The sequence below is a fragment of the Carcharodon carcharias genome, chromosome 2 (genome assembly GCF_017639515.1).
Source record: "Carcharodon carcharias isolate sCarCar2 chromosome 2, sCarCar2.pri, whole genome shotgun sequence".
Classification (NCBI taxonomy): domain Eukaryota; kingdom Metazoa; phylum Chordata; class Chondrichthyes; order Lamniformes; family Lamnidae; genus Carcharodon; species Carcharodon carcharias.
Genome location: NC_054468.1, coordinates 196,817,035 through 196,841,545, shown reverse-complemented (window position 1 = coordinate 196,841,545; position 24,511 = coordinate 196,817,035). Strand labels below are relative to the sequence as shown.

At 38.5% G+C, this 24,511-nt stretch overlaps 1 protein-coding gene across 4 annotated transcripts in view; it reads right to left on the bottom strand.

Moving 5' to 3' along the window:
- LOC121293998 (echinoderm microtubule-associated protein-like 4) overlaps positions 1 to 24,511 on the bottom strand; it is a 363,716-nt gene that overhangs the window by 131,961 nt on the left and 207,244 nt on the right. For all 4 annotated transcript variants that reach the window (XR_005946679.1, XM_041217491.1, XM_041217498.1 and 1 more), the window contains exons 4-8: positions 23,878 to 23,901; positions 21,920 to 22,060; positions 14,464 to 14,589; positions 3,933 to 3,958; positions 1,264 to 1,296 (exon numbers count right to left, since the gene is read on the bottom strand). Coding sequence is in view for 3 of the 4 variants with exons in the window: in XM_041217491.1 (XP_041073425.1) it covers positions 1,264 to 1,296; positions 3,933 to 3,958; positions 14,464 to 14,589; positions 21,920 to 22,060; positions 23,878 to 23,901 (350 nt within the window). In the remaining variant the exon portion in view is untranslated. The remainder of the gene's footprint in view (positions 1 to 1,263; positions 1,297 to 3,932; positions 3,959 to 14,463; positions 14,590 to 21,919; positions 22,061 to 23,877; positions 23,902 to 24,511) is intronic.

Sequence of the window (24,511 nt, the reverse complement as noted above, 5' to 3'; positions counted from 1 at the left end):
ACCTCTTTCCTTGCCATCATATACACAACTGCAGGATACCACTTATCAGTATGGTACCAATCTGTCCACACCAAACTTATCGATGTGCAACTCAACAATGTGCATCATCACAGGTACTCTTCGACCAACTTACCTCCCCTGCTCCGAGTCCTGAGTAACATTGCCACCTGCCCACATCGGGAGGGTAATTGCAACAGGCAAGCTACTAGAGAAGAAGGTCTACTCCAACCCAGGCCTGCCCTTATTCAATGATATCCTCAACCCACCAGCAGTCTGCCTTCCCTTACACCACTGCCAAATGGTTAAACCCACCGAGTCAGGGAGTGACAGCTGAGGAAACTATGGCAGTGGAAAACATCCAGCAGGAACTGCTCTCTGATCGCAGATCCCACTGTTCATCCAGCTTTGACTTACCACTGTGACAGTGGGCCCTTTTAAACCATTTCCAGACTGGCCAAGACCTCTGTGCAGCCACCCAACCTCAGTAGGGTGGTGCCAAGACTATCCTGGCTGCAGCTGTGGTGTAGTCCAAACAATAACTCACATTGTCAAGGAGTGTCCGCTCACTAAATTTGAAGGCAGGCTTAAAGAGCACCATCTAGCCACTGATAAGGCTTGTGACTATGCACACGCCAAATATATAACTAGTAAGTCTGAAATGACGATGTTTACAGCTACTGCTGCATGTTGTTCTAAGGTAATTACTGTATTTTTAAGTGATGTTATTCAGCAAAAGAGAATGATCAATAAAATGTCTGTCAAAAAATCTGAAGTGGTTGGAAACATTAACTGAGATTTAAGTGGCACTGACTTCAGTTAAAAATAGTCAACACTGGTCCAAACACTGAAGCACTAAACAAGCTCAAAAAGTCACTTTCAATATAAAATCTCAAGGTGACCAAAATACACTTAAATACCTCTCCACAAAATCATAATATTATTTAGCACATTTAAGACAGAGTTCCAGGGATGCAAAATTCCAAATTTTATGACCTGTTGCGCAAGAAAAACATCACTGATTTATTTTTGGGGGCACTGATGCCTGAATTATTATTCTAATGCTTCAACGTGGTAATTCGTCCAGATTAAAAATTCAAACAGGTACATATAGTACATATGGGAATAATGAATACATGAGTTAATTCCTATACACTAAATGCTTTATAATGACTTGTGTGGTCCCAGAAAATCAGAACACAAAAACAGACTACAAAAGCTACAGTCAGCAAGAAGTTCACTGGATGATGTTTGGCTGGTACTTACCTTGGCTGTATGCTCCACGCCGTGAACTTTGAGCTGACCATAAGACAGAGATAAAAAGAAAACTTAAAACAAATCATAATGTATGCAAAATCACTACCTACCATCAAACTAAAACATCAAATTAAAAAAATAAAATGAATGATAGGACAGAAAACATACTAATAAATGGATAGCACAAAAGAAAAAAAGAGATCATAAAAGCCTAATTTTCTAATATTCTTCCATCACAATGTCCAATTTGCACTTTGAACTACCCGACATATTTTACTTTGCTAAACCCGATTGGTATATTTCATTCCAAAATTTATTACTTGAGTAAAGATGTTCTTCCTGAATTGATGTTGCAATTATATTGATTTCTATTGCTGGATCCTAGCTTGCTTTGAAATAATATCCTGAATTTATTTACCTTGTCAGTACAATTTAATACTTTATATATTTGATGAGGTCCCATCTTAGCCGCCTTCTTTGTAAAATGTAAAGCTGATTACTTTTTCTGATATGTTCTGATAGCTTGTCAGTTTTAGATTTGAAAATATTCTGGTTGCTCTTTACTGCATCCGTTCCAATGAAAATGTCTTTTTTATGGTGTGACAAGAAAACCAATTTAGTACTTGTGAGATTCCGTCATTAGGCTTGATTTCAGTTGATTTTTATTTTACTGTTCTGGTTATATCTCCTGCCACTCTATTAGCTTTTTCAAACTATTTCAGCACAATGCCTGGACATAGAAAGTGATAATTGGGGTCAGTTCCTAAATCCTCTTGTAATAATTCAATTGGATTAATTGCATACTATAACATATGTTTTCCAAATATGTGCAGTACTTTGCATCTATCAATGAAAAATCTAATTTACTATTTATCTAATTGCATCACCAATCTAAATTCTTTAGTAATGCTGTTGCTATTTTCTCTCTCAGCATAATTTTATCAGATTTTCATGTAGATTACAAACAAAAGGAGTCCAGCCACTTACCCCTTTGGGTCTGATATTATACATCTGAAGAGTATTTTGTTTCTATCTTAATAGCCAATCCCATTTTCTACCTCTGATTCCAATAGCTTTAAAATCTGAGCAGCAGCCTTTCATGTGGAACTTCCATAAAGGTTTTCCTTAAATGTGAAAATCATAACTTGGATGATATCACTGTCTACTGTCATTAAGTTATTATTGTATATATTATTGGAATTTTTTTTCTAAATAGAGGTTTAGTCTGTTGGCATGTCTTAATTGGATTAAAGCCAGCTAGTCTGGGTGCTTTGATGTGTACTAGTTTTGAGATGTAAACAGAGAAGTAGAGGTGCATTTGCATTTTGTTGAATAGAGCATTCAAGAAGTGGGGTGAAAGTTAGCAGAGACCAAGCAATAATAATTGGATAATAATAAGAGTGGCACCATGAAAGGAGTTTTACAGTTAGAAGAGGTGGAATTCAAAGGGGTTGATGATAAAGTGAGAATTTACATTCAATGAGATGTGCTGGATATAACCAACAGCAGTTTTGTGTGTGCAGGGCAGAGGCAATGATCAAAGCAGCTGTAAGCCTACAACTGCCTCCACAGGAACTAAAGTGAGAGGAGCCTCATTTTAAAGTTGTAAGGTGAAAATGCTTTGCCTGGTGTCCGGTTAAGTCCATGGGTTGCCGTTGCCTTAATGGAGATCAATTTGGGAATTTGTTTTTAACTTGTGTAAATTAATAAAATGTTTCATTTAGTTTAATATAAAACCTCTCGAGAACTGATGGTCTGATTCCTGAATTTAGAGTTGCATCTCAAACATACCACTTAACATAGGTTATGACAGTTGTTTAAAGTTTCCCTCTGGGATTTTTAAATAACTCAGCTATACCAACTGCTTGGTCATAACACTACATTATCATCAAAGACATCCTGAAGGTTCTTCGGGTAGAATCTTTCCTTCTTCACACTTTTTACAAAATTGGTGTTACAAAGCTACTACCCTTTCTCATTACTGATGTTTAGCTAATGGCCTGTAGTTGAGTTATTTTTGTTGCCTTTTTAAAAATATTTTGCATTCAGTCCTAAGCAACATCATGATGATTTGGCCCTGCAGTAGCCACAGCCCCATACATTTCTTTCAACATTTCAAGATATATACCACCTAACCCAGGGCATTTATGAGTATCAAGTCCTTCTGAATTTATCAAATACTTTTGCCACGTGGACTTTATTAACATAAGAAACTAATTACCTGCTTTCATCAATCTCACTCTGCAAAATGTTGGTCACCTTTAACCACATTGCAATATTCCAGAATGAGCAATATATATTATTTATAGATTAGATAGGTCATTTTATTATTTATCACAGGACAAAACCCACTTAAGCAACTATTTTAAAAATATAATCAAGCCACAAAAATTTTTGAAACATTGAAATGTACATACCTGATGAGTAATAAATGATTCAAATAAACAGAACTACTTAAACCTTAAATGACTGTCTTTACTCTGTGCCTCTTACTTCAACAGTCGCATCCTTGTGTCTTCACTCACATTTTAGCACAATACGGTATTAAAATTCTCTATGAACTTAACTCAAATTCAATTCCATTTTTTATAAGCTGAATTAAACAAATAAAATCTGTAATGGGTTATTCAAAAATAAAAAGTTGCAAGCATTAAATAAGTCCAAAAGATTGTTTTTACCTTGACTGATAGCTGGTTCTTTAGATCTGGCAAAAAAAAGAATAATTTAAGTGAAATTCAAATAACCAGCTATTAGACAAATTGAATTTTCAAGCAAGAATTCAAAAATACGGACAAAATATTTTTATGAAGCACAATATACATACTCGACTATTACTCGAATAATAGTCAATCATATGTGGAAGTCAACTCCCAACTTCAGCCAACAAATGCTTAATTTTATCAAAGCATACTTGCAGATTAATCATTAAAACAGTACTTGCATGCCATTTTTCAATGGCATTGCCCTTCCCCTGACCTCCGAATAGCATCAAAACCGCAGGCTTAGCCGATGCCGCCACTTCCTCTCCTGGGCTGTGGGGGGTTGGAGAGTCTCCCTAAAGCAGGAGCACAACCTGATGAAACTGTATCAGTGACTGCATTCAAGTTCGATACGTCTATAAGATTTTAGCGGAAGCACCATGTTGATATTACGTTCACCTAACACCGGATGAGCGCAATAAAAGCAGATCAATCTGGAACCAAGTGCCATGCTACCTGAAAGACTGAGAGCTGCAAGTCCAGTTCAAAGTTCATAGGACTGGCAAAAAGAATCCTCATGGACCGATTAAGCCCTGGCACCATGTTTGGAAGCAAAGATAAGTTCCATAGTTTAGCACTGTCCACACACACATACCCAAATGATGCAAGTGCTGATTGGGTGTTTCCATACGTCTCAGCGATGGCTTCCCCATTACCTTTTAGTTGGAAGTACGCCCCTTGAAAACATTACCTGTGTAAAAGTCAACTCCCTAACTTTTTACCTAAAAAATGGGGCTCAGAAATTCGACTTTTACACAAGTTTATATGGTATATATAAAGTAGTAGGCTGATTCCAATGTTAGAAAGCTGAGTTGTTAGAAAGGGTTAGAAAAACTCAGCCATGGAAGAATTAGATGAGTGGGGCCTTAACGGAGATGTAAAATAGAAAAAGGTTAATTGGGAACACTATTTCAAGTCAAAACACAAGTGCAGGATCAACTGATGAAAGGCATCATTAAGGTTGGTGGAAGGAGGCACTATTTCCTTGCAAAGAGCTATCAATATATGGAATAGTCTTTTAGGTAGGTCAGTGGAGGAAAATGCTCCATGATCATTTAAGAGGTGGTTAAATGGTGTGATAGGGTAAAACAAGACAGGTCAAACAGCCTCCCCATTCTGCCTTGTATAGTTAATTCTGCCCATATTATATTGACAGCTCAAAAGTCACAAAACATAGCTGGGAAATGGAACCAAAAAAACCTTACAGAAACTGAGTGTGAAATGCTTTAGGGTTATCCTCCAACAATCTATTTAGGAGTAGCAGACTATTTATATACCCAGCATACTACATCAAGTATGGATCTACAAGTGTATGGTGGTGAGATGATTTGCAGGGTCTTATGTTCTCATCAAGGTGAAATCAACACAGTGCTAAGAAATTCAAATCTTTTTTCCACTTTTGACACGTAATGTTAGAACCAAGCAAGCTCGCCACAGGTACAGCACAACCTGATGAAGAAAATAGTTCCACATAGCCCTTCAGCCATTATGGCTTGAGTCCCCCAGCCCTTGTATCATCAGCTAGTGGGGACAGCTTTTCTTTGTCTATTTTATCTAAACCCGTCATAAACTTGTGCATCTCTATTAAATCTCCCCTCAATCACAATTCAGCTTATTTTGCATAATAAAAGGCAAGGGGTGTCATTATACAAAGTAATGACATTTTTTGATAGTCTTTTTGTTGCAGGTAAACCAGGCAATCCAGTTAGCTCACATCGTTACGACTGCGCATTTATTAAAAAAAATGGACATTACTTTTAAAAAGCAGAATGAAAACAGACAAGATGGAGTCCAGGGAATTAGGTGACCTTTCTCCTTGTCTGCAAACCGACATGAAATTGCCTGAGGCTGGAAGTAGCTTGCTTGTATGGTCAGGGCATTAAAATGTAAATGACATTTTGGACATTCCATTGCAGAGACATTAAATATGCAACAGGTCTCCTATGTGGCGATAACAGCTCCTATTGTTTAAATATTTACAGAAACTGCTGCATAACGGCTGCCCAGACTTAGCGACTGAAAACTGAAATTCCACAAGAAGTGAGTGAAGAAAACCATTTTAACATGAGAAGGTGCAAATGGCTAACATCCAAATCACATTGTGTGTCCGTGCTAACATCGTCAGGAACCATTTGTGTGGACAATGGGGATATCAATACTATAGTTACATGGCAGAAACTGGCTTATGGTATGAAATACCTTATTGACTCACATTTTGAACTGCAACCTAGGTCAGTCAATCTGGGAGTCAGAAACCACAGAGAAAAAGGATTCCGTCCAGCAAAAGAAAGGACCCTGTCTAGAATCCTTGGAGGCAGAGAGAACAGGGGCTAGCCTATTACCTACAAGTACTCGACTACAACTTCAACTGGAGGAAAGCCAGGAGCCTACTGTTGCAAGTAATAAGCCACAGAGTTCATCGCTAGAAATGTCCAACCTCCATTGATATCAGTGAATTGGAAGAGAATCCTCCAGTCTGAAACATTTGCAGCTAGCACCTTGAAAAATCAGTAACTGACTTTTTGGACTCTAAGTGCATCTACATTTTTTTGTCATCAACTTTTCTCACTTGTGTGTGTGTCTTGTGTGAATGAATAAGTGGGTGCTGTTGCGATTACATTTTGGGTGTTGAGAAATAAATGTTTATTCTTCCTTTTTTAAAAAAAAATTACTAGAAAGCCTGCCTAGTGTTGGTTCTTGAGAGTCACAGCACTCAAGAGGTTAAAACACTTCTTTAAAACACATATTGTTGCAGTTAGTTGCGATGTGGAAAAAGGGGGAGCTATCCTACCAACTCTCCCCTGTCTGTAACATAAGCCACAACCAAACTAAACACGTGGGATTCGCCATCACCTTCAGAGGCTCACCCACACCTGCCATTGTCACAAAAGGCAGAGGCTGCCATCTTTTCTGGCTGCAAGCAAATTCAGCAGTTAAACCATTTTTGTAGGTCGATGATGTAATGATTCACTCACTGGACCATATAAACCTTTCCCGTTCATTGGCAACAGTACAATTACCAGAAACAATAGCTCTGATTTTAATCCGAAGAGAGGCTCTGGCAGAATAAAAGAATAAAGGCAATAATGGCCTGAGTGTGAAGCTGTTTTAATTCCCAGACTTTGTTTAAATATCTTAACACCATCTCCTGCCTGAAAATGGCAGGGGTGATGTGAAGTCCGATGGGTGGGATCAAGATTTTGGGTGGGAGGAGATGCCATCATGTGGAAAATTTACACATATCAAATTGAAAGACCGCCAAATAAGTTCAATAATTTCTGACACTACTGATGATTTGGATCAATCCAAAAGAACACAAGAAATAGGAGTAGACCATACGGCCTGTTGAGCCTGCTCCTCCATTCAATATTATCATGGCAACTCTTGGGCTTCAACTCCACTTTCCTGCTCACTCCTCATATCCCTCAATTCCCAGCTGAGACAACAAAATTCAGTCCATCCCAGCCTTAAACATATTCAATGATGGAGCATCCATAACCCTCTAGGGTACAGAGTTCGAAAGATTCACAACCCTTTGAGCGAAGTAATTTCTCCTCATCTCAGTCTGATCTGCTCTTCATCCTGAGACTGTCCCACCATGTTTTAGATTCCACGACCAGCGGAAACAATCTTTCAGCATCTACCCTATCAAGCCCCTTCAGAAACTTGTTTGTTTCAATGAGATCACCTCTCGTTCTTCTATAGTCCAGAGAACATAGGCCAATTTACTCAACCTCTCATCATAGGACAACACCCGCATTCCAGGGGCCAATTTAGTGAATCTTTGCTGTATGGCCTCCAGTGCAAGCATATCCTTCCTTAAATATGGAGACCAAAACTGCACACAGTATTCCAGATGTGGTCTTACCAAAACTCTCTAATTGTAGCAGGACTTCTTTATTCCTGCAATTCCCTTGCGATAAAGTTCAACATGCCATTTAGCTTCCTAATTGCTTGCTGTATCTGCATGCTAATTTTCTGTGTTCCTTGTACTAGTACACCCAAGTCTCTCTGAAGGACATTTACAAGTTTTGCACCTTTGAAAAACATTCTGGATTTTTATTCTTATGATCAAAGTGAATGACTTAACATTTCCCTACATTATACTTCATCTGCCATCTTGTTCTCCACTCACTTAACCTGTGCATATCTGTTTACAGCCTGTTCTTCAACACAGCTTACCTTTCCACCTAGCTTTGTATCATCAGAAAGCTTAGATACATGACTCTCTGTTTCTTTGCCCAAGTCATCAATATAGATTGTAATTAGCGGAGGCTCCAGCTCGGACCTTTACGGCACTCTGCAAGTCACAACTGCCAACTTGAAAAGGCCCCGTTTCTACCCACTCTTAGCTCCCTGTCCATTAACCAATTCTCTATCCATGCTAACATACTACCCCAACTCCTTATCTTGCCTCCTAATCTTTTCATTAAATTGATGGTACATTATTGCATTCATTTTGGAAATCCAGGTATACCACATCTACTGGTTTCCCCTTATCTACCCTAATAATTACATCCTCAAAACCTCTAATAAATCTGTCAAACAGGATTTCTCTTTTGTAAAACCATGTTGACTTGCTCTAATCATACCATACTTTTCTAAGCACATTATTCCTTATTAATAGGTTCCAGCATTTTCCCAACAACTGATGTTAAGCTATAGTTCCTAATTTTCTCCCTCCTTCCTTTCTTGAAAAAGTGGCGTTACATTTGCCAACTTCCAATCTAGTGGGTCTGTCCCCGAATCAAAGTATTTTTTTGGAAAATCAGAGGCAGCACAAGCACCATCTCTGCAGCTATCTCTTTTAGAACTCTAGGATGTAGGCCAGGGATCTGCCTGATATTAGTCCCTTAAGTTTCTCCAACACTTTTTCTCTGCCGATATTAATTAACTTAATTTCCCTACTCTTTTTAACCCCTAGGTTACCCTCCATTTCTGGTATGCAACTTGTGCCTTCTACTGTGAAGACAGAAAAAAATATCTGTTGAATGCCTCTGACATTTCCTCATTCCTCATGATAATTTCTCCTGTCTCTGCTTCTAAGGGGCCAATATTTGCTTTAGCTACTTTCTAATTCCTTTTTATATACTTGATAAAGCTCTCACAATCAGTTTTAATATTTCTGGCTAATTTATTCCGAAATTCTACTTTTTCCCTTCTAAGAAATGCTTTAGTGGTCTTTTGCTGGTTTCTAAAACACTCCTAATCCTCAGACTTGCTACTGTTCCTCGCAACATTATATGCCTCTTCTTTTAATCTATTATCCTTAACCTCCTGAGTGAGCCACGGATGGCTCTTTCTTGCTGAATTTTTGTTTTTCAATTGAATGTATTTTTGTTGAACATTTTGAATTATTTCTTTAAATGTTTCCTGCTGTCCATTTACTATCATGCCTTTTAGTCAATTTACCCAATCAACCTTCATCAATTCTCCCCTCCTATGTAATTGGCTTTGTTAAGTTTAAGATTCTTGTTTGTGATTGGAGTATTTCACTTTCAAACATCTGCTGAAAAGGTGGATATAGAGGCAGAGGGGGAAATGGCTTCTGGAATTCACAGAAAATGGGAGATTGCTGATTTTTTATTAATTAATTCATGGGATGTGGGTGTCGCTGATGAGACCATTATTTATTATCTTTCCCTAATTGCTCTCGAGAAGATGATGGTGAGCTACCTTCTTGAGTGGCTTACTATGCCATGTCAGAGAGCAGCTAAGGTTCAACCACATTGCTGTGGGTTTGGAGTCGCATGGGCCAGATCGAGTAAGGACAACAGGTTTTCTTTCCCAAAAGATCTTAGTGAACCAGTTGGGATTTTATGACAATCCAGCATTGTGGTCACCATTCCTGATGCTAACTTTTTAATTCCAGTACGAATGAATTAATTGAATTTGAATACGCCAGCTGGTTTGGTTGGATTTAAAATCATGTCGCTGGATTATTAATCCATGCCTCTGGGTTGTTAGTCCAGTAACATAACCACTATGCTACCAAATGCCCACTTGTGACTTCTTTTATCCACAAACGAAAGGAGCTGGGACAGCCTCCAAGACACGGGTTTTATAGAGAAGTCACAGGTTATTAAAAGGGAAAGAAGCAAAAGGAAACAAATCATCTTGTTGAAGTAGGTTAGCAATAGAGCAGGTGTGAGTTCTACTCAAGATAAGCACCAATAGGCGGAATTATGCCCTTGATGGGTGGGTGGGCAGCCTATCGCCACCACTGAAGCAGACCCCGCCACCATTTTGAGTGGGCGGGACAATTAAGGACCGCCCAGCGGGCTGCCCAATGGGAAGCGCTATGTGCTTCCTGTGCAGGGGAGGGAGGGATTCCCCAACTGTCAAAGTGCGCTCTTTCACGCATGTCAGGGAGATCGGTGAAAGCTTTACAAACATCAAAAATAGAAAAATTAAAAAATAATTAAAATGTCCCCCTCATGTGACAATGTCACACGAGATGGGACATGTTAATAAATATGACTAAAACTTTATTAAACTTTTAAAAAACAGACATGAAACTTCATCCAGCCAGTGGATGAGGTTTCATGTTTTTTCAGAAGCCCGCTGGGGCTCCAGGCCTGCCCACCAGCCTTAAGGTTGGACGGGCAGGGCCTTTAATTGAGTTAACTACCCTGTCAATGGCCTCAACTGGCCATTGACAGGTCGGCAGGCAGACAGCTGATTTCACTGTCTGCCCGCCTTCCTGAATATTTATGTCATCCCATGTCATTTTCGCATTGGCGAGCAGGCCCTGCCCCCAATTCGCAGATGGAAAAATTCTGGCCAATGTCTACTGTGGAATAAAATTAGAGCCATCAAAGGCAAAACATTAGAAGTGATAGCTACTGGTTGGAATTGTGAAAAATTTGTATTTTAAAAAAACTTTCAAGAATTTAAAGAAACCAGATTTAATGGCACTGTTGAAGGGCAGAGAGGTAATCAAGATGCAATGATTCAGCTATTGATTGGACTGGAGAGTATAAGGTTTGAGGAAAGTTGAGTGCTATCAGCTGGAGTGGATAATGTTTAAGATTGTGTATAGAGGAGCTCCCAGATGAATATTGAGAGAGGGAAGACAAACCCTTGGGAACCCTGAAATTATGGTTTCTCAATTAACTACTGCAAAAATGAAATAATTTAAAATGAACTTGGAAATCCATGCACATACCTTTTTTGGGATGCCATGCAATGACGATAACTTTACCTCTGGTGATTGTAGGCAATTTTCATTTTTGAAATAATTATTGGTAACTTTAGGTCTTTGTTGTCCCACAGAACTGATTTCCTACCTAGACTTTTTTCTCCTCTTGTCCAGTCTCTTCCCACTCATTTCTGCAATTCTTCTGATATCCTCTGTCACTTTTAAGAGTTTTCAATTTCCTGGCTCTAACTGTCTCCTTTTCACCGTGGACATCCAATTTCTCTACACTTCCATACCTCACCAGAGTAGCCTGAGGGCTCTTCGCTTCTTCCTTGAACAGGGGTCCAACCAGTGCCTGCCCTCCTTCACCTAGCTGAACTTGATCTCACATTGAACAACTTATCTTTTGACTGCACTCACTTCATCTAAATTAAAGGTGTTGTTATGGGAATCCATGTGGCTCTTAGATATGTCTGTTTGTTCGTGGGATATGTGGAGCTTTCTTTGTTCCAGCCCCACTTAGGTTCTCTCCCTCACCTTGTTTTCTGGTACTCTGATGTCTGCATTGATGTTGTTTCCTTCTGTTGCCCTGAACTAGACAATTTCATCGACTTTGCTTCCAACCTCCTCCACTTCGAATTTTCCGGAGATAGTTATTGATCAATATCCACTATAAGCCCATTGACTCCCTCAGCAACTTTGATTACACTTCCTCCCACCTTGCATTCTTGAAGGACTCTCGTTCAGTTTCCAAGTCTCTCTGCTGTCTGTTCTGACAATGTCACCTTCCACAGCAGTACTTTAAAGTGCCTTTCTTTTTCCTCAATGAAGGATTCTCCTCCAGCAATCTTCAATCACACCTATTCCATTTTCTTCTCTTGCCCCTATCCCACTCCCTCCCAGAATCACAACAGGGTTCTCCTTGTCTACACTTTCCACCAGTCTCCATATTCAAAGCATCATTTTCTACCACCTCTAGCATGATGACACCATCTAGTACATCATCCCCTCCCCTTTTAGCATTCTGCAGGGACCATTGAGGAGTGAATCAAGGTGCCACTAAACCTTCCCATGGCATCTTCACACTCAAGCACAGGTTATGCAACATCTGCTCTTTTGCCTCTTCCCTCCCCACTGTACAAGGCTCCAAATGCCCCTTCTGGGTGAAGCAGTAATTTACTTGTATTTTCAATTCAGCGTACTGTGTTTGCTATTCATGACATGGTCTCTGCATTAAGGAGGTCAAAGGTAGATTAGGTGACTGCTTCGAGGAATACCTCCGTTTAGTTTGCAAGTATGACCTTGAGCTTCTGGTCTCCTGTGATTTTTAATTCTCCCACTCAAGCCTCTCTATCCTTGACTTCCTATATTTTTCAATTAGAAGGGGTATAGCATCTCAACTTTTGATTAGGCACTTTACAGCCTTCTGAACTTAATACTGAGTGGAATGGTTTCACCTCTACTTTTTTTTTTTAAATACCTTCTCTGGACACATTTTTTGTTATTTAACTTGCTCTGCCACCATCCTTTGCCTTTTTGTCAATTGAAGGAGTTGGTGGAATAGTGGCAACATCACAGGGCTAGTAATCCAGAGGCCCAGACTAATGCTCTGGGGACATGGGTTCAAGTCTCACCATGCAGCTGATGGAATTTAAATTTAATTAGTTGTTTGGTAGTACAGAACTTGAGTATTGCTGAAAAAAGACAAAATGGCTTAAAAACTTAAATTTCATTAATAAATTTGGAATATAATGGTAGTCTCAGTAATGGTGACCATGACAGCAATCATTGACTGAACTGGTTCACCAATGTCCCTTGGGGAAGGAAATCTGCCATCCTTACCTGGTCTGGCCTACACATGCCTCCAGCTCACAGCAATGTGGTTGGCCCTTAAATGCCCTCTGAAATGGCCTAGCAAGCCACTTAGCTCAAGGGCATTTGGGGGTGGGCACCAATTGTTGGCCTTGCCAGTGACGCCCTCATCCCATGATAGAATAAAAAAGACTGGGATTTTCTGACCCTGGCATGGCGGATGCGGTGAGCCAGCCAAAAGTCAGTAGACCTTGGCAGGGCTAGAAGATCCCACCCATTATCTCTCCTGCCTTCCAATCTATTACACGGCTTCTCTTCTGTTCTCACCCTCCCCCTTTCCCTGCCTCTGCATTTATTTGAAAGCTGGCGTAACTCTTTTTTCCAGCTGTATCAAAAGGTCATCAACATGAAATGTTAATTCTTGTTCCGCTGTTCATAGATGTTCCCCTGATTTGCTGAGTAGTTCCAGTATTTAATCTCTTTTTTTTCAGATTTTCAGTATATGCAGTATTTTGCTTTTGCAGAAGAATTGAGTGTTGGTTTAATTGTGTCATTAATAATTGCAAAATCCACATGAAGTTGAGATGTGGAACAGGTACTTATATCTCTGATCCAATATTGGGTTCTGACCACCTTTGGATTTTTACAATAAAAGCGATTCCACACGTTTTGCAGTTATAACAGAGTTTTTAGATAAGCAATTTCTGGACCTGGGCAAGAGGTCTGTTCAGCATTAAGTGGATCTACAAAGTGGGAGAAACTTTCTGAAACAACATATTGGCAGAGGAGGAAGGCATAGTTACTGAGAGTTATCACCAGGAGCTTTTTCAAATTGAAGCAGTTGTGAACAAACTACAAATTTACAGGGAGAAGGTGGAGGAATGGCACTTGGTGAGTGGTCACTTGGGGAGTTGGTGCAGACACAATGGGCCGAGTGGCCTCTTTCTGCACTGTATTAATGCTGTAATGCTATGACATTACTAACTAACCCAGCCTCATTACACAATACTAGATCTAAGACAGTTTTGTCTCTAGTCAGTTGCACAACATATGGTTCCAGGGAACCATGACAAAAACATTCCACAAACTTAACTTCCAGGCCACTCTTGCCAATTTGATTGTCCCAGTCTAAATGTAGATTAAAGCCCCCTCACCTCCCCAAAATAATTACATTACCATTCTGTCTTTCTAAAATATTCTGTACTCTGGGATATTTATTTCCCAAACTTGATCACCTTGCAATCCCTAATTTAATAATGCATGTGTAAAATAGTAAAACAAGATTTTAAAAAGTAACCATATTGATCTTTAAAGAGGTCTTGTATGACTAACTGAATGGCTTTGTTCATCCAATATTCTTACATCTGATAGTTTCCTACACATTCTACCTTTCACCCCACCATACCCCAAGTCCTTCTGAAATACAAATTTTACATTTCCAAGATTTGTAATTAAGTAAAAGCCAACAATTTATTTTACGCAAAATTTAGTGCTTACTTATCTGTACTTTTGTGTTTTGATAATAACTTGGATGTTGAATGCGCTTTTAACAATTTGTTACGGTGCTCATCAGAACCTTCCCAGCTGCTGTGTGACCTTTCAATTGTTGAAGCTCGTTTTACACTGTAAAAAACAAAGTGAGATTATCAAAATGTGTAAAGAAAGATTACATTATACTTCAAGTAAGTAACTGAAATACCAAGCACCAGGCAGGAAGCAGTGGAAGCAAATCTTCAAAGCTAGACAAAGGGAAAAGTTAGATTAATCTAGCATCTCATTTTGAGTTAAGCGTCATAAAAGAAGTGCAAGTCACAACAGTAATGCTCTGGAAGTATTAAACAAGGCTAGATGAAGGAAATAGTAATTTTTATTCAATTCATTAACTTTGATCAAAACCTAAAGGCGTACACTTTTAAACAGCATGGAGTAAACCTTGAAGTGATAAAAAAACAATTTGCATAGGGCTTAGAGCCTTCATTTTGAGAATGGTAAGATTTTGTTTGTCCGCCACATGGTATTTTATGTAACCTTTTTGTAGGCAACACTTCTGAACACTACAGTAGAAAGCTAATGCCATCCAATTCCTATCCTTGTAACATTTAGCATTAGTTTATTTATCACATACAATGAGTAAAAGGGAAATCTAAAAGGAAGGTAGAAGGATTGTTGGTATTTTAAATAGAGGGGAATTCTGGAGGAAAATTCCAACTAGATTTATAAGCGGCCAACTAAACCGCTGAGTTAAGCTGTAAACCTGATGAATTGATTTAATGCAAAGGAAATTCAATGTTTAAGTTGAGACTATCACCTTAAATATTTTTAAAATCAACTTGTTTGTTCTGAGTCTTCATTAAAGAGAATGTCCAGCGAAAGGTTTGTGTTATAGTAAACTTCTAATTAACATCATGATGAATTACCATTTTTGAAGATTTTGGTTTATACTTGAATATGTCTGTTAAAGTCATTTTTGCATATGTGAATTCCCCCAGTATAATTTGGAGGCTCTTTAAGCAACTTGATAAATCAAGTCTTTCATATTACTTATACCACTGGTTGCACAAATAAGCTAATGAATACATGGCAAATCTTGCAAAATACTTCAAACACATCTGCTTAGAATTAAGGCTGTGTACTGTAATTTGATTTGCTTTTTTGCATAATACTCAACTTCTTCATTTAAAGAGAAAAACAGGTCATAGGTCCATAGACAATGAAGCCCACGTATCAAGAAATAATTTTTTTTAAGGAAAGAGAACCACTAGAATTAAGATTTTCTCCTTGATATCAGCTTCACTTCTCTTGTACTATAACCTTGATATTTTTAATATTGGATTTTGATTCCAGGTTCTCTCTTCTTTACAATAGAAGTTGGCATTAGCTTTGTAGTGAATAAAAGGTCAGCAGGCCCAATTTGTTGAATCAGCTTTACATAGATCGGTTGCACTTCCTGCTGTGACTTCACCTTGCACTTAACCATTCTAAAAGCATTACAACAGAATACTGAAGTGGTGAATAAGAAGCTTCATCCCCTCCCCATGTAGTTTCTATTAATATCACAAAGATACTGCAAAAAGGTAGAGTCATGCAAAGTTAATCAAGTCAAAAATATAAAGTGCATGGAATGCTAAACCTGGACTGTGCTCCACAATTTCTCAGCACATATTTGAAAGTCATGGCAAACAATAAGAGCAGCAAACTATCAGTTTGAAAAATGTAGCAACATGCATAGTCTGTTTTAGAATAGAAGCCCAGCAAAAGTAAAGTCAGGGTTTCATGCACACTGTATGCAAACAAGGCCCTGAATAGTATGTTAATGTCCAACAAGAACTTAAAAACTGCCAATAGTATAGATCAACTCTTAACGAATTTACAATTGAAACAGCTTATTTTATATAGTTAAGATTTTAATCTCATCATATAATAAATTAATATTACAAACTGTATAATGTCATAACTGCAATGCCAAAAATCATCTTGATGTGATGAGATTCGAGTTTAAACCCTAGCCTTAATGGACAATTGGCATTCTGGGGCCCTTTATTTCAAGAATTTTCAATTGTTTTGGCAGGATTTTTAGTTAGAAAACAGTAGTAGTTAAAAAACAGTAGGCTTGCACAGTTATTTAAAGACTGGGTAATCCCACAAATTTAACTGGGATGGCAGTTAATTTCACTTCTACACTTACTATCAGTACAGAGCATAAACTAGTATTGCTGAAAATACTTGAGGTACTGAAAAACATGATTCAAAACAAAAAAAGTCTGAAAATTATGCTGCATGGTAATATTGTGCAAACAATAAAAGCGAAGCATAAAATCCTTCCCATTATACTGATGGCCTATATTATACTTATAGCCTATTTATTTCTGTTAAAGTAGTGGATAAATATAATACAAATATATTAAACATTCATTCGATGAACATAATTTGTAGACTAAAAGCCTTCACCATTTTAAAAAGATTTCATACAATAGTTTTCAACTTTAAAACTCATTCGTAACTTATTTACTAAATTGACCTAGTTTCCAAATAATGGTGATTAACTTATTTTGAATCTTTACAGATTTAGAGTACTAACTCTTTTCAACCAAATAGAATCTGCAATTCAAGGTTACAGAAGACACAGTTTTCCTACCAAATAATACTTGTTAAAACTATTTGTTAGGAGATGATCCAGACCACTGGGCTAAAGTCAGTTCTTAGTAGTTCGGTACAGTAAAGAATTTAAGAACGTAGGGTTGTAACGATAATCAGGCACAATAAATGTTTTGCTTTAAATGACCATTCAACAACAAGACTGCTGAATCTAAATCCACTTTGTCAAATAGGATATAGGTAAAATGCTAACTTCATATAAAGATGGGAGCACTATGTCTATGCACGATTAAAAAATTTTCAGTTCTTTGTTATCAAACACTGACAGCACTGCAAGACTTCCTATCACCCTCTATTTGTGGTCAGTCAGGAAAACAGGGCTGCCCAGTTGGATTTCCTCAACTTTACAGAACGTTGGCAGATATAATTAAATGCCCCATAATGCACATTGCATGCAGTAATGTGAATTTGTGTTTTATTAAAAACATAAATACACTGTGATCATGAATTTAAGTGTATGCGTTTTGTTAGTGAGTTCACTTGAAAAAGACACAAACATTTGAAGCACTATTTCTGTACACACAACCCTGATTAATTTTCTCTTTTTCGTCTCCCTGCAACTTCAGTCCCTAACCCAAAAAAACAGAAAAACCTACTCTTGGACCTTTGGCAAAGCTGCTCCATAGCCAGCTGTAAGGAAGAGCCTGAATAGTGCAAGTGACTCCCCTCCCAACTTTCTGTTCCTGCATGTAAAAATTTGGCTCCATCTGGTGCATTCCATAATGGATGGTAAAGCTAAAATCAGAAATTTAGCATGCAGAGAACTCTAGACATGACCCCACTTATCATTGTATGATACAGTACATTTGAATTCTAAACTCTCATCTACCAACCCAAACAGCAACTTTAATAAGTTTTCCAAGATTCAATGAAAAAGTGATCACTGCCATGCAAAAATGCACAGATTACCCTGCAACCTTTCTAAAGATTGAGGCATATTGATGCATTAGGTGAAATGTTAACTTAAATGAAAGGAGGAACTAACCAGTGATCATGTCTTCCTTATTTTTGTCTTCATTTAATTATGGTATGTGTATTTTTCAGACATGCTTGGAAAGGGCTAGGAATCTAACTTCAAGCACATCAGATAAAGGGACAACAATGAGAAAGGGGACGGGAAATACAGGACTGAAGATGTTCCATCTGAATGCACGCAGTATACGAAATAAGGTAAATAAGCTTGTGGTGTAGATTGAAATTGACAGGTATGATGTGGTGGGCATCGCGGAGACATGGCTGCAAGGGGATGAGGACTGGGAGCTAAATATCCAAGGATATACATCCTATTGAAAAGATAGGCAGGTTGGCAGAAGGGATGGAGTTGCTTTGTTAGTAAGAAATGAAATTAAATCGATAGCAAGAAATGACATAGGGCCAGATGATGTAGAATCTGTGTGGGTAGAGTTGAGGAACCACAAAGGTAAAAAAACCATAATGAGAGTTACATACAGGCCTCCGAACAGTAGTCAGGATGTGGGGCACAAGATTCACCAGGAGATAGAAAAGGCATGTAAGAAAGGCAAGGTTACAGTGATCATGGGGGATTTCAATATGCAGGTAGACTGGGAAAATCAGGTTGGTAGTGGATCCCAAGAAAAGAATTTGTGGAATGTCTACGAGATGGCTTTTTGGAGCAGCTTATGGTGGAGCCCACTAGGGAACAGGCAATTCTAGATTTAGTGATGTGTAATGAGGCAGATTTGATAAGGGAGCTTAAGGCGAAGGAACCCTTAGGTGGAAGTGACCATAATATGATAGAATTTACCCTGCAATTTGAGAGGAAAAAGCTGGAATCAGATGTAACGGTATTACAGTTGAATAAAGGCAACTGCAGAGGCATGAGGGAGGAGCTGGCCAGAATTGATGGGGAGATGAGCCTAGCAGGAAAGACAGTGGAACAGCAATGGCAGGAGTTTCTGGGAGTAATTTGGGAGACACAGCAAAAAGTCATCCCTAGGAAGAAGCAACATACAAAAGGGAGGACAAGGCAACCACGGCTGACAAGGGAAGTCAGGGACAGCATAAAAGCTAAAGAGAAAGCATACAATGCGGCGAAGAGCATTGGGAAACCAGGGGATTGGGAAGCCTACAAAGACCAACAGAGGACAACTAAAAAAGAAATAAGGAGGGAGAAGATTAAATATGAGGGTAAACCAGCCAGTAATATAAAAGAAGATTGCAAGAGTTTTTTTTTAGATATATAAAGGGTAAGAGAGAGGCAAAAGTGGACATTGGGCCGCTGGAAAATGACGCTGGAGAAGTAGTAGTTGGGCACAAAGAAATGGCGGAGGAACTGAATAGGTACTTTGCATCGGTCTTCACGGTGGAAGACACGAGTAACACCCCCAAAGTTCAAGAGAGTCGGGGGGCAGAGGTGAGTATGGTGGCCATTACCAAGAAGGTCCTAGGAAAACTGAAAGGTCTGAAGGTGGATAAATCTCCTGGACCAGATGGATTACACCCCAGAGTTCTGAAGGAGATAGCTGAAGAGATAGTGGAGGCGTTAGTGGTGATCTTTTAGGAATCACTGGAGTCAGGGAGGGTCCCAGAGGACAGGAAAATCGCTAATGTAACCCACCTGTTTAAGAAGGGAGTGAGGCAAAACACGAGAAATTACAGGCCAATTAGCCTGACCTCAGTCGTTGGTAAGATTTTAGAGTCCATTATTAAGGATGAAATTTCAGAATACTTGGAAGTACATGATAAAATAGGGCAAAGTCAGCATGGTTTCATCAAGGGGAGGTCATGCCTGACAAATCTGTTAGAATTCTTTGAGGAGGTAACAATTAGGTTAGACAAAGGAGAGCCAATGGATGTTATCTACTTGCACTTCCAGAAGGCCTTTGACAAGGTGCCACACAGGAGGCTGCTCAGTAAGATAAGAGCTCATGGTGTTAGAGGCAAGGTACTAGCATGGATAGAAGATTGGCTGTCTGACAGGAGGCAGAGAGTGGGGATAAGGGGGTCCTTCTCAGGATGGCGGCCGGTGACTAGTGGATTTCCGCAGGGGTCAGTATTGGGACCACAACTTTTCACTTTATACATTAATGATCTAGATGAAGGAACTGAGGACATCCTGGCTAAGTTTGCAGATGATACAAAGATAGGTGGAGGGACAGGTAGTATTGAGGAGGTGGGGAGGCTGCAGAAGGATTTGGACAGGTTAGGAGAATGGGCAAAGAAGTGGCAGATGGAATACAACGTGGGGAAGTATGAGGTCATGCACTTTGGTAGGAAAAATAGGGCATAGACTATTTTCTAAATGGGGAGAGAATTCAGAAATCTGGAGTGCAAAGGGACTTGAGAGTCCTAGTCCAGGATTCTCTTAACGTTAACTTGCAGGTTGAGTCGGTAGTTAGGAAGGCAAATGCAATGTTGGCATTTATTTCGAGAGGACTAGAATATAAAAGCAGGGATGTGCAGCTGAGGCTTTACAAGGCTCTGGTTAGACCACATTTAGAATATTGTGAGCAATTTTGGGCCCTGTATCTCAGGAAGGATGTTCTGGCCTTGGCGAGGGTCCTGAGGAGGTTCACCAGAACGATCCCAGGAATGAAAGGCTTAACATATGAGGAACGTTTGAGGACTCTGGGTCTATACTCAATGGAGTTTAGAAGGATGAGGGGGGATCTGATTGAAACTTACAGAATACTGAAAGGCCTGGATAGAGTGGAAGTGGGGAAGATGTTTCCATTAGTAGGAGAGACTAGGACCCGAGGGCACAGCCTCAGAGTAAAGGGAAGACCTTTTAGAACAGAGATGAGGAGAAACTTCTTTAGCCAGAGAGTGGTGAATATATGGAATTCATTGCCATAGAAGACTGTGGAGGCCAGGTCATTGAGTGTATTTAAGACCTAAATAGATAGGTTCTTGATTGGTAAGGGGATCAAAGGTTACGGGGAGAAGGCGGGAGAATGGGGTTGAGAAACTTATCAGCCATGATTGAATGGCAGAGCAGACTCAATGGGCTGAATGGCCTAATTTCTGCTCCTCTGTCTTATGCATTATTCCTCCTCCACAGCATTCTGTGCTCATTTAGGGTGCACTGACACCCTAGTTCCTGATTTGGGACCAGTAGCTGCAGTTCTTGTTCCAGTCAAATAGAAGTCCACTCATATGCCTGGCTCTTATCTGGTTGGAACTATATCAATCTTGCCTGAGGCAGATCTGTGCACATGCCTGGATGCAGGCAATTAGCAGAGCTTTCTCCTGACAATTAAAAATTTGAATGCTTAGAAAGTGGGGAGGGGTGGAAATCCATACTCTCCAAATACTTCAACTAAAGTTACATGGACTCACAAGTGCCAAGAGAATCTGACTTTTTACATCACCTTAACACCCACTGGATTTACACTCCACATTGTCAAATGAAAGTGGTGCAGGATAACTCTAAACTGAGGAGTGTTGCTCCATTTTTCTTCAGTGTTAGATGGGTCCCTGAATCTGGTTTTATACTCAGCTTAGAATCAGTGAAACTAGTAACCTTCAATTATATTACCTATAATACATAGCAGAAAAAATGAATTAATATTAAAAGCCTGCTGATCTGACTGAGTTCCAACCACAATTATAATAAACAGTTGAGGAATAGTAACGGTAAAGAGAGAGAACAGTAATGCAACGGAAGGAATACTGCAACTTCATCACTGGGCTTAATCTTTTCTTAAACATAAAAAATGTAATTTCCTTTGACAAAATTAAGTGAATTTTAATTTCTGTAGGATTTTGTTCCATTAATGATGAGAATGCTAATATCGTTACAACCCTATTGCACTTTGTATTACTGCATCCTGGAAACCTTTTGGCTGAAGTAGGGTTCTTGTTCTCTTGAGTGTGTCTTTGCGACTGGGGAGATTGTGAGGATTGAGAAGTTTGATGATTAGATTGAGTCTCGCCATCAGTCTCTTTTTCTTGGGATTTTTCAATTTTCTCCGGATTGCTGGAAAAATGCATCAGATGACAAAAGTACGAAGAAAAATCATATTGATTGGTCAGCATAAATGAGCAAGATTATGTAAACATGTACTGCAGTTAAACTATTGCAGGATGCTGGCAGGTCAGGTGAATATTTCATTTTAAGTTTAAAAAGTACTTTTCTTCTGATGCAGGATGTTTTGCCAAAAACAAAGCAATTAGCAAGAAATGCAAAAGATATCTTTTCAAGCACAAAATCTGAATTTTTCCACTCTCAGGTTTGTAAACTTAAATGCAGAAGAACTTAAATACAGTGGGTTATAATGTTTTGCAATGATTACACACTACACAGGCAGTCAGAGGTCATTAAATGCTCTTAGTATAGTAAAGAAAATATGTTTTGATATTCTGAAGATAAAACTTGTTTTTCATTTTCCAGCTAACATTGCATGAAATTCAAATCTTCAGCTTCCTGCTGAGAAACTGTTGTTAACAAAATGGCAAGGGAAGGATATGGGAGTTCCAACAAAGCTGGAATTTAGAAAAAAACTTCAAAGTTTCAGCTGTTTTGGCCACCATTTCTATCCAAAATATTGGCCAGTGGGCTGGGAATACTGGAGGAAGAGGGAGGCAATGGGGAATCGAAATTACACTCAAGGGATGTACAGTCTGGGCCAGAAGTAGTAAAAGCATGCCAAACAGGAGCTTCAAAGCAAGAATTTTTAAGTTTCATAAACATAAAATGAAAGAAATCGCTTGTCAGAGTCCAAGAAAGTAAAAAGTAAATCAATTGTAGTAACCAATGTAGAGTATATCAAGGTCCAAGTTGGTCATACATCCACGATAAAAATGCCAAGCCAACCCATTGCTACATTTTAACTCCAAAAAATATACTTTTTCAAATTAGTTTATTAAAACAAATACAAAGGGCAACAGTTTCTTTGCAATGTAACCTTCAACTTTGGGTGATATCTATAATGATTTTTATTGCCTTACATTTCAGGTATAGCACTAACAAATTTGTTTTATAAAGAAAAGATTAGTAAAACATCAAAATACAGAACCATATCTTCAATACATCTTGGTTGAAAGATTTAAGTTGCAAGTGAGTTCCTGATCTCACCCATGTCGAGGCCCTGAATATAATTTGGATTTGTGTCACTGCAGGAGGGGCAAAATCAGAGCACACATCACTCTGAGCAGCAATTCTGCATGTCCCAGCTGTTGATTATACAGCGGCATGCTGGAATCCTGAGAGCAGATCCCCAGTCAAGATGCACTGTACTGAGAGATTCTATGATGGGAAAAATAAATCACTGAGCAAAAAATCTAGCTTTCAGTTTGGTTACATTTTAAGTTATTGCCAGTTCTATAAGCAATTACTATGTACTGGTATGCAGCAATATACTTGCAGTTTATAAAACCTGTTACACTGGTAATTTTAACCCTTTGGCAACTGAATGTAGCTTTTCAACTGAGCCAGATTACAATAGTTCAATTTACTCAACGTAATTATCAGGTTTCACATTACTCAAGTCCTTGTTAATAGTTATAAAATTATAGAAAATTATTCTACAGTTAAGCTTTTTTCTCCCTTAAAAAGTTAGTAAATTCAAACTACACATTATATTCAGTACTCAAAGAGTCAAGTACATTCTTTTGGAATTGAAAATAATCTAACTCCATCATCACGCAGGCAGATAATTCAATTCCATTATTTTTCATTACCCTTTTCTACATTCATCACTAATTTCTATCTGATAGCCCTGTACAGCTTCAGCCACTATAGAAAACATTTGCAAGCCAATTTTCCCAGATTAAAAGACATAAAATACAACTTACTTTTTTTGCTCTTTCAAGCCATAACTGTGAATTAAAAAAAAACATTGTGATTGTGCAAATACATTTAATTTTACAATGTCATGCAATTAGAAACTTAAGAATTAAAACATTCTGGAAATAAACGATTGGCTGACATTCTAAGAGTGCTAATGGGTATTTTGTGCTCTAGTAAACTATATGGAACCTTCTCTCAGAAGTAAAATTTATGCAAAAGTCACAATGCACAATCATGATCTGTTAAGTTGTGAAACCAATCTAAATGCAAAGGACATTATATTTTTCTTTAAAGATAAGTCTTCCAGATTCCAGCATTACAAAAAACAACCCACTTGTTTTGCTTCAGGCATTTTTAATGAAATCAAAAAGGAAACTCGAGTAAATGAATTAAAGGGAATTTAAGAGTATCAATCAAAATAATTGTATTTCATTTTTGATTTCTTTTCATTTACCACCTTATCCATGTGTCAAATGTTACAAATTAGTCTAATTTTCGGTGTTCATCTTAAGAAAACAAACATTCATTTCCCAAGAGTGTCCAGACGATTAATAGTGTTTGTTTTTGGTTTCTGTTCATTGAAGTTAAACAAACCACCAAATGCTGAAAACCTCAACAGGAAAAATAACTGATTGGGAA